We start from the raw sequence: 12,891 nt of genomic DNA, 5'->3' as shown, positions 1-12,891 counted from the left end.
CTATTGTTGTATTCTAGCTGCCAACTGTGGTATGCTAGTTTGAAAGTTGATTGTACTCTTCAAGGGTTCTGAATTTCTGTATGTTTACACTAGGACTCGAAACTGTACTGTCCTCTCAGGTCCACGTGTTCTTGTGTTTGATTTGCACTTTGTTGTACGTCGCTCTGGATAAGAGCGTCTGCTAAATGCCACGTAATGTAATGTAATGTAATCTCCTGACCCCTCTGTGACCCCCCCCCCCCCAGGTTCCTGCCAGGGCAGATGTTCAGCAGTTGCAGCGCTCAGGACCTGTCCGCCAGCCTGCTCCATGGGGCCGGGGCCTGCCTGTTCAACGTGCCCCAGCCCGGGAGCCTCCTGGGAGGGCCGCGCTGCGGAAACCTGTACGTGGAGCAGGGCGAGGAGTGCGACTGTGGCCTGACGCACGTACGTACCACACCGGTGCTCCCGGGGTTTGAACACCAAATGGTATAAATGGTTGGTTTTTATATAGCGCCTTTATCCAAAGCGCTGTACAATTGATGCGTCTCATTCACCCATTCATACACACACTCACACGCCAAACGGCGATTGGCTGCCATGCAAGGCACCGACCAGCTCGTCAGGAGCATTTGGGGGTTAGGTGTATTGCTCAGGGACACTTCGATACACCCAGGCAACCCTCTGACTACCAGAGGACAGCTCTTACTCCCTAAGCCAATGTTGCCCCAGCCTTACTGCCTGAGCCAATGTCAATACCAGCCAGAAGATGTGGGTTTGAACCTCTACAGGCAAACCCTGGTGGACAGGGGGCCCAATTCCCAGGCATAGTTGATGTGGGTGAAATTCTAAAGAGGCAAAAACCAGTGGACATGAGTTCCTAATATCAGCAGGTTTGACTGCTGTTGTGTTAACCAATTATTTAACCTGTTTGATTCACCCATTGTTATCCTGAGTACTTACACTTTTTTCTGCTGGAATGTATAGAGATGTATAAATGAGATGGATAATGTACCAATGGTACCAAAAAATGAAATGTATAAGTAGAAGCGTGATCATGATCATGTTCGCCTAGGTATGGACATCTATTAAACAAAATGGAACATCTTGCTATTAACCCTAGATGGCAACAGTGTTCTATTGGAGCATTTTCATAAGTTGTCTAGATTGTTACAAGCTGCGATAGCTTATATCATGAGCAATGGTCTGAACATCAGTGGTGCAGTAAAAGCCTTGTGTGTGTGTGTGTGTGCAGGAGTGCGAGGATCCCTGCTGCAACGCCGCCACGTGCAAATTGGTTCCAGAGGCCCAGTGTTCCTCTGATGGCATCTGCTGTGACAACTGCAAGGTAACACCAGTTGCTTCCTCGCCATTGGCTATTGTTACACTTATTCCTCTTCTCTCACTGGTTAATTGGAAACAGTAGTGCCATTTTTTCATGACCGGGTAATTTAGCAGATAGACTGCATACACTGACGCTTTGTCACCGTTAGAAGGCATGCATTCCTGTACAAATCTCCCCAATGTGCCTGACCTGGCGCAAGTACTTTATTTTAAATTCTTTAACCCCTAAAATCAATGGTTCTTCAACCCCTAAATCCAATGGTCTTGGGGCCCCCTGTGTATGCTGGTTTTTGTTCTAACCACAATTGGTATCCTATAATTCTAAAATAGTTTTTCTTTCTGAATTCTTTTCAGTTTTAGATGGATTATTTACCCTCTTAAGCCGCATTATGAAATACCAATGCATACCATGAATAATAAAAGTACCATGTTCATATCATGCTGTACTGCAAACAATGACATAAAAAGATACATTTTAACTGATAAAATGAAAGATCAGTAGGTTGGTTCCTAATTAAGCTGTTGAACACGTTCTTCTCCTTCTATTTATCTATTTTCACACTGACGGTCTGGCTCGTTGTCATTAGCTGTCTTTACATTCTTTATTTCTTCCAGATTCGTTTTAGTGGCCATATGTCCACACGTGCACTAATTAAGAGTGTACTCATTCACCTCAGCCTTCAGTGATTGATCAATTAAAACTTATTCACTCTTCTTGTAACTGTTTGCAGTTTAGTACAATGTGAATACTGGACTTTTTTTCTTCATAGCATTGCTAATTCTAACATAATGTGGCTCACAGGGGTAAACAATTCCTCTCGTGAAGAGTAATTAAAGACAATTAACGGCATGTTAGAATTGTGCCAATTGTGGTTGGAACAAAAAACAGCATAAACGACTGCCTTAGACAACAAGAATAATTACTGTAGACCATTAACCGTCTTGAAAAAAAAACAACATCTATTTTCACCAGCATTGAGAAACTTATTTTTGCGTGTGTGTATGGTTTTGGTTAGTGACACATTTTTTTTGCTGGGATCAGCGGGAGTGTTTTTCGAAATAAATGTTTTTAATCAATCGTTGTTAAAAGTTTGTAAGTGATCCGGGACTGCTCTCGATGCCTCGGTTTGAATTCTCCACCGTGGTCCCCCCCCCTCCATTTCTTTCATCGACCTCCCTTTGCTTTCCGCTCCTCTGTCTGCCCGGTCTGAAGCTTCGTCCTGCGGGCTCTTTGTGCCGGGCGCCCCTGGGGGAGTGCGACCTCGCAGAGCACTGCTCCGGCACCTCTGCCCACTGCCCCGCCAACGTGTACCTCCAGGACGGACACCCCTGCGAGGGCGGCGGGGCCTACTGCCACAGCGGGGTCTGCGCCAGCCTGGACTCCCAGTGCCGGGACCTCTGGGGCACCAGTGAGTGGGTGGGGCTGTCTTTGTGAGGGCAGGGCTCTTTGGTGGGGCACGTTGGGGGAACTGAGGACGCCGGGGGCCCTTTTCCAATCACTTACTTTTCACTTCCTGTCTCCTGTCCTCGCTCCTTTTCCTGCCCCTAGCTCCGCCCATCGACAGAGGGTAGAAAAGTGAAGTGAAGACGGTGAAATCGAGAAGATGTGAATTGGCCAACCGGAATGTCCTTGCTCCTTGAAATGTCGGTTCGAAGCCACGTCGGTCACAGCCGTGGCATATGCGTGGCAGATGGGCCTGATGATCACGTTTTCTCGATTCCCCCCTTCTTAACCTCCTTTTCCCTCCCTTCCTTCTTGCCTCTACCGACGGGTGGAGCTAGGAGCAAGGAAAGGAGGTGAAAAATAAGCGATTGAATCGAGACCTTGGTCTGTTGGGCGGTAGGGTTCTGGCTGTTTTGGGGTGGGACTTTGTCTATGTGGTGGTGTTTCGGTGTGTAGGACTCTGGGTGGGTGTGTGGGTGGGGCTTATTGGCTCACAGAAATGTAGGGGATAGGTGAATGTCACCTCAAATTTTCAAGACTCACCTGGTACTCGGCTCCATAGTCGTTGCATTGAGAGTTCTGTCTCTGAAGTTCAACACTGAAGTTCCTCTCCCTTTTCTCCATCCACCTCTCCCTGCCAGACTCAACCCAGGCTCCAGAAGTCTGCTTCTCCTCCGTCAACAAACTGGGCAACAAGTTTGGCAACTGTGGCCAGATGGCCAACGGAAGCTACGTGTCTTGTTCAGATGCGTGAGTACCTGTGGCTGCTCTTTTGCCTAACCAGACCTGCAGCTGAAACCAAATTCAGGCTGATTCAGGCTCATGTCCACAAACCGTCCACTGAAATGCATTTCATGGAACTGTCTGTTGCAGTGCAGTACCACGGGGGAATGGTACACGTAAAATATTTTGGGTCCTTTCACTTTCGGCATGATTCTATTGGCTGTTATCAACATACTCTGTCATTGGTAGAGCTGTTCCAGTAAGGTTACAATCACAGATGTTTGTTCTTTGTTCTTGTTATCTCTGGGACAGTGACGTGCATTGTGGGAAAATTCAGTGTCAGGGAGGCAACGACCGGCCCCTCCTGGGCAGCAGGGTGCAGATCCTCACCACCAAGGTCCGCCGAAACCAAAGCGAGCTGGTTTGCCGCACCAGCTTCTTTGACCTGGGAGAAGACGTCTCTGACCCGGCTACGGTGGCTCAGGGCACTGCCTGTGGACCCGGCAAGGTGGGGGTCTTAAAGAAAAATGTTTCACTTCTTTGGTTTCAGATTTGTTTTGTAATGGGGGGGGGGAGTGCAAACTCTGCTGAATGTTCTTATTGGTTTCACTAGTTGTTGCTTTATCTGAAGTCAGTAACGAATGTTTAATGTTAGCATTACACCCTGTCGGATAGCTCGGTCATTTCGCGATTGTGTTCCAGGCCTGTTTAGACCGGCAGTGTCGGGATGCGGGCGTTTTTGGTGTGGAGGAGTGCCTGGGGCAGTGCAGCGGCCATGGGGTGAGAACTGGTCCGTTTTGGGGTGGGGGGGACGGGTCAAGGGGGCTTGGCCTCTGAGGGGCTTTTGTGTGGGTTGCTCTCTTTACGTGGACTCTATTTCCTGTCCCCATTCTGCAGGTGTGCAACAGCAACCACAACTGTCACTGTGACGCGGGCTGGGCCCCGCCCGACTGCAAATACTCAGGATATGGAGGCAGTTTGGACAGCGGACCCATCATGGAGCCCAGAGGTACCCCCAAAACCATCACCACGTGCACCCATGGCTATTTTTTTGGAGAATGCCCCATTCTAGCAGCATGTTCTTCACTATCAAACGTTCTTATGTCCTTGTGAACATACATCAACTTAAGTGTGTTATTAGACAATGAGGGCTGTATCTGTTCCTGATTTTAATTACAATTGCTGGCCTTAATTACTTAACTAGCCCCAACATTCATGCAATCTGACAGTATAGCTGCATGTCTTGATCCCTATATCACATGCTTTGGTGTGATCTAATCCACGAGTGAATCAGTGTTGGTATATACAGCTAATTAGCTAATTTAGCCAGGGTACTTGGTGGGAACAAAAACCTGCATACACACCGGCCCTCCAGGACTGGAATTGCCCACCCCTGATTTGTATGAACTAGCTGCAGCATATCGTTATCTGACACTCGATCTCCCTAGGGACCGATGCCACACGAGTGGCCCTGGTGGTCATTTCGGTCGCAGTCCTGCTGGGGCTGCTGCTCTTCCTGCTGCTGCGGTACCCCCACCTCCGCCGACGCCTCTTCGACCTCCGCAGCATCCCCTTCCTCAAGGGCCCCAGCCGACAGCAGAGCCGGTACGACCCCGTTCCTCTCCTCTCACGCCGACTACTCTGACCTGGCTCATCTCTGCAGACATAGCTGCACATGAACTGTGTCGCGTCGAGCTGGATGCCGGCACGAACGCTCTATGCGGCGTTTCGGTTTGAAATGTTTCTTCATTTTGTTAAAGGATGCTTAACTAATTGCGCCTCACTCAATGGACAATACCTAGTCCCGGGTCACATACATAATTGTTTTTCATTCAAATACTTTTGTCTGGTGTATTGGGACACAGTGTAATACAGTGCAAACACGGGTCCTGGTCCTCTTGGCTGGCTCAATTGCACCAGGCAAGATCAATCTGGCACAAAGAATAGTATTTGAATCCAAATCAATTACATATTTGACGCCGGTCTGAACAACACAAGCATTCTGGGTAGAGCTGTAAATGTATGAAATGTAGAATTTTTTAAGCTGTTGCTTTATCATAATTAGCAAAGTGATTAACTTCTGGCAAATGATTTAAATAAATCAACTTGGCGTCTGAATCCCCCGCTAACCTGCCTAAAATCGTCCATCTCTGCCTGAGTGCTGCAACAGCTTTGTGGTCGGAATAACCAAGCAACCACACAGACCAACTTCCTGACAAGATACCTTCCTGACAATGCTTGGGCTTCGAAAGTCCGGGGGCTTCAAGCTCTCCTCTTTGAAGACCTCGCATTGGTCACATACACAGCAAACCTTGCGACATCAGCATTTTAGCAGCCTTTGATGTGACCTATAAAATATTTCCCTGCAGTATGGGGCACGGATTGCAAGTTAACCACATGGTTGATAAAGCACGTACAGCCTTGTTGGAATCTGAAAATGTTCATTACATCATTGAACGAACACAGCAAGTTAATGGCATCGTTACTATGAGTAGCATATTTGCACCATTGATATGGCAAAATTAAAATACTGCTACAGCAGCTTTAGCACTAGGCTGCACTGGTTTCTGTGTTTAAATCCTCATGCAGTTGCGGCTGCCTCAGTGATTCTGGAACTTTCTAAGCCCAAGGGCAGCAAGTGGGCAAGTGACTCACTCGTAATTCTAAATGTAGGTTAACATGCTTTTTTGTGTCATGCAGCAGTAGGTAGATGCACTGGGTTCAACTAATGGAGTGTCTACCTTGGCTGACATGAATTTCAGCGGGAAGTGTAACCTACAGACATTTGCACATTCTAGAACAAATCTGCACACACACACACGTTGACTTGTGGCATTAACTTGATGATACATTCTATTTAAGGGTATTTTCAGTGGATTCTATTAACCAGAGGGGGAACAGTGGGATGTGCTGGTGATGAGTGATGCTTTTGTGTCCTAGGACACCGGCCTCGGAGAGATTAGGAGCCAGAGGTGGAGACCAGGCCCAGCCACTGAGGTCGCACCCCAACCCAAAAAATGACATTCCCCTCGTCCCGGCATCCAGTAAGGTACTCTACCCACTGAGAGTCACGCCAAAAGAAGGGGACACTGGTTAGGAGCCAAGCAGTTCAGGCCCACCATAATGGGTGGAGAAATCACATGCCTTGAACCAGTTAAAAGACTCCTTTCTTCAAAACAAAACCATTTGATAGATCCACACCCACTAGTTCTCCTTTGAAATTGCAAAAAAAAAGAGGCTGAATTCCTCTTGACAACACTCTGGAAAAGGCAATACTCACATAACCTGAAAACAAAAATACCACTAATTTCACTAAATTTGAAAACATTCTCTCATGGTCAAATGTTTACCCTGCATTCTGGAACTTGCATCAGCACTAGTACACAGGGTAAGAAACCTTTACTTGCAATATCACCAAAAAGTGGCCCAGTTAGCTTCGCCTTTGTTTCCTGTTTATGCCCCTCTTCTCTGAAAATGTGCAGATCTTAGGCTGTGGTGTGCGTCTGCTCGGTGGACTTGACCTTGTGGTGGTAAAGTTGGCCAAGTAAACCGGCCATTTTGGTGTTTAGTGTTTATGAAGGATTTTCAACTGTTGTCTGGGTGTAGGAACTAACTCCCCGTTTAGGTCAGAACTGTAGAATCTCTTCCCATCTTCAAGCGCAAACTGAAGACGCACCTCTTCAAGCAGCACCTCTCCCTGTCCCTCCCCACCTCCGTGCGAACCTTAATTGTTGTCTTTCTGTGTATCAGGATGTTTTAGCTCGGCTAGGTAAGCAGTTTTTGGCTAGTTAAGGGGTTTGTTCATACATTTGCGTGTTGCCGTTTGAAGAAAAAAAAAGAAAAAGGCCCTGGTCCTTATCTTTGTTGTGCAGGTAGCAGTTGAAATTGTACTTCCCTCTTGGTCTTTCAGCGCACTTATCCCTGGTTATGGGTATGCACTTTGTTGTACATCGCTCTGGATAAGCGTGTCTGCCAAATGCCATTAATGTAATGTAGTTTCTTTGTTGTTGTTGGCCTTATTAAAGAGGTGAGTGATTCTGGCTTAATTTTGGTTGTGTCAAGGAGTGTCAAGTAGTGATCGATGTAACTTTTGTCTTCCCCCATTCTAAACCTATATCCAGTGTTGGGGTCTCCTTCTTCCACTGAAACACCACTTCAGGAGTGGTGTCGCAGTTCAATGAACGTAAACGTAACAGCATCGTATAAATCCAGTGACCTACCATTTCATACACTGCATGACAGTCCATCGTGTATCACAGTGTGTTGCTCACTAACCCCTGTGTGAATGTTAACACCAGCCACCCGATCTTCGCTGCACGATCACCACACTTGATGGTGGATTTGCCGCAGTGAAATGGTAAGCCGCCGTACTAATCGTAGGTGGAAAGCCCAGCGGGTCAGAAAGTAAAAGTCCTGACGAGTTTCCCCCACCCATGATTCCGCTAATTAGTTCCACCTCCTGGCTGATGAATTGTGCCAATCCAGGTGAGAGGTGCAACACACTGGGGGAAGGACTTTTACTTGCCGAACATGGACTTTCCACCGCCAGCACTAATGCAGCTCGTCGGCTTAATTGCTTGACAAAGTTTCAGCCTGTCGCCTGCTGGGAGGCGTGCACCTCGCAAGACACTGCTGGCTGACGCTCGGCTCTCCTCCTCCTCCCACCCCCTCTGTCTCTTCACAAGCAGGCTGAGGACAGGCCCCAGCCTCCCAGTAAACCCCTGCCACCCGATCCCGTGTCAAAACCCACCCAGGTACTGTAACCCCCCATCCCCCTAGCCCCCTAGCCCCCGGCCACAGCGCAAAATACCATCAAGCTTCATATTAAACTTTATATCACACAAAGATTTATGTCCGGCCGACGGTGAATAATGAATGCTAACATACGTACAGAGGTGTGCAGGTGCAACAGTATTGGAGATTCGTATTTTTACCCCTTTTTTGACTGGCCAGGTGAGTAATAGGGGAAAGAAAGGACTACCTACCTTGCCATCATTTCAGAGAGAGGGTAAGCAGGCCGGGGTGAATTCACTTCTTTTTCTTCTTTCTCTCTTTCTTCCTGTCGCTCCCGCCTGTCACTCGCTCCAGTCGGTAGGGGAACGGCCGCGCCCTCCGACCAAGCCCCTCCCCCCTGACCCCGTTGCCCCCGGCAATAAGGTATAAATAGAGGAAGGGGCGTGGGTGATTTGTATATGTTACTGATGTGAGATCCAGGACCGCTGGGTGGCTAGCGCTGTAAAGATAGTCGTTCTCAGCAAAAGCGTGAGCCCTGCTGGGTGGTTTGAGTCCCGGTCGAATCAATCGGCTATTGCTGGCTATAGCTGCAGGTCCAGGAATGTTAGAGGATAAGCCAGCATTTCCGTTGGTCTCATCGCCCTATAGCGGCCTCTCCTGGCCAGACCAGGCGCCTGCGGACACACCACTAAGAATACGCTGGCCCAGTGTGTGAGTGGTGATGTGTCCGCAGTGTGGAAAATAGCAAGAAGAGGCATGAACTGGAGGAGTCACGTGTCTGCCATCTCCTCCTGATGTTGGCAGGAACGGCTGCTGGCGGGAGGTCGACAAGTTCGGCTGAGTTCAGAACTTGTTGGGTTGGGAAAATCAGAAAAATCGGGGAAAACAAGGATATGAGAACAAAAATATGTGATTCAGAATGTTCTGAACTGAACATTCCAATGCTGACACTGTACTGGCAATTGAAAGAAATTTCTAGCACACTTGGGGTCGCCTTCGGGGACACAGATTAAGTACTAATCTAGTACTAAACTGAGTTTTCTATTGAGAATCTCCATTCAGCATAGAATTTATTCTAGAACTTGGCTTAATCTGTGTCTGAGAAACTGACTCATAAACTTAGAATGAAGAAAACATTCTAGAAAAACTTTTGAAAGGGTTACATAAGAGTCAGGTGCTCTCTCCTGGTGTTAGCTAAGCCTTTTTCCATTGGATTTTGAGCTAATCCTGTGGTGTGTGTGTGTGGTTCTTCATTGGTGCCACGTGTTTTTTTTTTGCGGGCCCGTTGCAGGACCACGTTCCAGCTCGGCCCCCTCCTCCCACCAGGCAGCTGCCGGCGGTCCCCCCCTCACGCCCTGCCTCTGGGATCACGCCGAATCACAGAGCTAGAGGGTCTCCGGTGCCCCCAACTGGCCCGGGAACCGGCAGTCCCACCAGAGCCACCGGAGCCCCTGCCAGGTGGGCCTTCACTGACCGAGTCACTGGGGAAACCCCCACCGGCAACCTCTCTCTCCATAACTTTCAAAATCCACGTGGTCATAAGCTACCAGGTCACAGGGGGGGGGTCACACACTACACAAGCCATGCCTACAGACCTGTGATACAAGAGTGGCAGACTAGCTGCAGTCCTGCGATTGAGTCTTTGACCGTCTCACTTTAAGCGATTTCTTCAGGATTTTCTGAAGATCAAAATCCTGACTAAAAAGCCTGCACCCTGAGCATTGACAGCATTGTAGGAGGGAGGCAAAGTGTGACTTTTGGGGAGTTCCAGACGAGTGATGCCAAGAAGATAAGGGATAGATATATGGTGGGTGGATGAGCGGTTCCGGGGCAATTAGGCCATGAGGGCCATTAAAACTCCTGGGAAAAGAATGTGCCTAAAACATTTATGAACTATCTTATGACCCCACACCTGGTCACTTCCAGGGGGAAAGACTCCAGGCAGTACCACAGTGCCCTCCTTTGGGCACTGCTGTCATTACCCCAGGGACTACTCTCTTGGATGAAAACCTCAAAACTGTTGTTGAGATGGTCAATAGACCCGGTAAAATATTGTAAACATTGCCCATGTGATCCTTGTTGTATTGCATTATGCCCATTGTAGTAATAACATGAATTACATTTAAAATGGATACACAGGAGGGAGGTTTCATGATAACTGCACCATAACAAAACATTAGGATAATCTGTATGGATGTGATCCAGTAAAATCAAGGAATCAGATGAGATGCATTTCATACCAAATGGATTTTAATAAACCATAGTTTCAATAACTCAAGGGAAAACCTACACATCCTCTCTTGGTAATCATCTCATTTTCCCTACGCAACAACCCCCAACGGTGGGGGTCTAAATTCCAGATTTGACAACCCCACCAGGCTAATTTATGGCACTGTCGCCTGGATCAAACACATGATTTGGCATAAAAGCCAGGGAGACAAGCCTATCAGGGAAGATCGCACTCGACTTCCCACACTGTGCATATTCTGTATATGTGTGTAGCGAAAGCAGGCTGGGCAAGACTATTTCACTCTATTATTTTTATTTTCAATTTGTCAATTCGTAATTGACTGTGTTATTCTACGCTAACTGCCTACCCGTCTGCAAATAAATTATTTTGTTTGTAACTTGCGTGATCTCCATGACTCTAATTCATCTTGTACCTTTTCAGCCTAAATTACAACTGAATATTGAGGGGGACAATGGGGACCAAAGACTGACCGATCGGCAGCTTGGTACAGGTGTGATAGTTCTAAGCTGTGAGGCCAGCAAGTTTCTGCCAACTTAAAGGGTCGGTTAGGCACGGCTCTTGTGATTTGACGCGAAGGGAACCCCTGGGCGTTACGGCGCTGGTTCATGTCAAATTAGCTCTAAGGAGCCCAGTTAATGCTAAGCCGACCTGGGCTCGCAACTATCATGGCATGTATTGTGTTGACTGGACCCTCAGCCTCTGAGTTCTACACCGAACTGAGATATTCAGCAATAATGTTAATCGCGAGAACATATATTGAGTAATAGTGGCGCAGGTACGAGTCGAGTGTAATCACTCCCGAGGTTCGCGTAAATTTCAAACCCAAATTTCAAAATTATATATCTTAAATGGAGTCAGATAAACGAGTGGAACGATAGTAACCACTAAGCTTTCAATACGGCCCCGTTTACGAACGGAGAATATTAGGAGTTTTACTGATCTGTTTTAGGCCAGCTGTAAGCGGGATATGGGGCAGGTCAATCCATATCCGACCCGTGGCAACGGACCCAGTATATTCCTAAACATAATTGTGCTCTGTCCGTGTGCGGAGGATGATAATTAAAATCTCTCATGCACTTCAAAACAGCCAGGGAAAAACTTGTCGTCCCTTCACCTCCAGCTATTCCCTCATTGGTCTAGCTGTGCAGGTTCTACAGCATTTACTGGGACAACAGCCTTTCCGCACCCCATTTATGTACCAAACGAACAAATAAACATTTGCATGCTAAATGCATGCAATTAGTGCGCTGTACGGAAGTTAAGACCTAATTTTATGCATTGCGAATGTTTATCTGAGGTTGTCTATAAGCCTCTCCATCCCCTCTCATCTCATCTCTCTCTCTTATTTGCACACAGGCCCCCTCCCCCTCCTCCTCCCCCGAAAGTGATGCCCCCGCCTCAGGGATCCCACTCGCCCCATCAGCATAGCCACTGAGGACCCAGACGGCCATCAGGAATCTCTTTTTTGGGGTCCGAAGCGGGGTATCTTCAGGGCCCCCCTGTGTGGACGTCTGGTGCTAAGGAGGCCCGGTCCATCCCGGCCTGGTAAATATAGACCCCCTGGGACCCCCCCAGCTGACATGTCAGGACTTCTGCGGTCCTCCACCCACTTTGAACAGCGGCGGTAATCTGGTCCCGTGCGAACGGGATTGGCGGCCGCCATTCCGTGCCTACAGAGCAGGCGAGCGAGGAGCAGACCGCGGACAGACGGCTCACTGATGGGGGAGAGAGCCAGAGCCAGAGCCACTGCACGGAAGATCAGAAACTCTTCTTCTGTAACTGGATCTCCTGATCTATCGGTCACCAGGGCTCTGTCCGATCTTGTCACCACTGGTGCTTCAGAACCAATCACAAAGGAAGCAGAACCTTGTCCCCAATTACTGCCCTCTGTCCAAGTTTGAAGATGACTTCTGTAGTGGTCGAAAACGTGGCTGCCAGTGTTTCAGATGACTTTGCCCTCAGATGTCCAGCTATGAGCATCTTGAAATTACCAGCTACCAGCTGTTTCAAAACATAGCTTGAGCTGTTTTTTTCAGCAGGGAGGCATTTGGAAGTATGTGGGGATTGGGGGGGGGGAGGGGGGGTCATATGTCATTTGCAGTGGTGTTACACCATGAAAGGAGGAGATCTTCATGGTACACACTTCAGGTGAACTAACAGAGACATCCTGAGTTGGACCTGGAAGTAAGGAAAACCCAGGTCCACGTTTTGGAGATGTTTTAGTTTTTTATTATTTATTTTAATATATAAAAGTTTTACTGATTTGCCAATAAATCTTTTAAACGTTAAAGTGGCAGAAGCGTTGTACATAGACAGATTTCAAACACTTGTACCCAGATGGCCTTGTTTTTTATTGATAGAATGTATCTACATAAATCAGGACATTAATAAGTGACAATAAATGATATATTTTAATAAT

General features: G+C 47.7%; 1 protein-coding gene across 4 annotated transcripts in view; it reads left to right on the top strand.

The window, feature by feature from the left end:
• The window catches only part of LOC133136177 (disintegrin and metalloproteinase domain-containing protein 15-like), a 29,062-nt gene extending 16,534 nt beyond the window's left edge, over window positions 1-12,528 (top strand). The window contains exons 12-24 of one of the 4 annotated variants that reach the window (XM_061253439.1): window positions 246-423; window positions 1,232-1,324; window positions 2,534-2,729; window positions 3,406-3,514; window positions 3,800-3,995; window positions 4,190-4,267; window positions 4,385-4,496; window positions 4,936-5,092; window positions 6,428-6,536; window positions 8,176-8,241; window positions 8,576-8,644; window positions 9,513-9,679; window positions 11,829-12,528. In XM_061253439.1, the coding sequence (XP_061109423.1) occupies window positions 246-423; window positions 1,232-1,324; window positions 2,534-2,729; window positions 3,406-3,514; window positions 3,800-3,995; window positions 4,190-4,267; window positions 4,385-4,496; window positions 4,936-5,092; window positions 6,428-6,536; window positions 8,176-8,241; window positions 8,576-8,644; window positions 9,513-9,679; window positions 11,829-11,907 (1,609 nt within the window). In that variant the 3' untranslated portion in view covers window positions 11,908-12,528. Of the gene's footprint in view, window positions 1-245; window positions 424-1,231; window positions 1,325-2,533; window positions 2,730-3,405; window positions 3,515-3,799; window positions 3,996-4,189; window positions 4,268-4,384; window positions 4,497-4,935; window positions 5,093-6,427; window positions 6,537-8,172; window positions 8,242-8,575; window positions 8,645-9,512; window positions 9,680-11,828 lie in introns of all 4 variants that reach the window. The other 3 variants (XM_061253438.1, XM_061253440.1, XM_061253441.1) reach the window with 3 other exon arrangements.
• The last annotated feature ends 363 nt before the right edge of the window (window positions 12,529-12,891 follow it).

This window comes from Conger conger, chromosome 9, assembly GCF_963514075.1.
Source record: "Conger conger chromosome 9, fConCon1.1, whole genome shotgun sequence".
Lineage (NCBI taxonomy): Eukaryota > Metazoa > Chordata > Actinopteri > Anguilliformes > Congridae > Conger > Conger conger.
The sequence above is the reverse complement of the archived record's forward strand: the minus strand, read 5'-3'. Positions and strand labels throughout refer to the sequence as shown.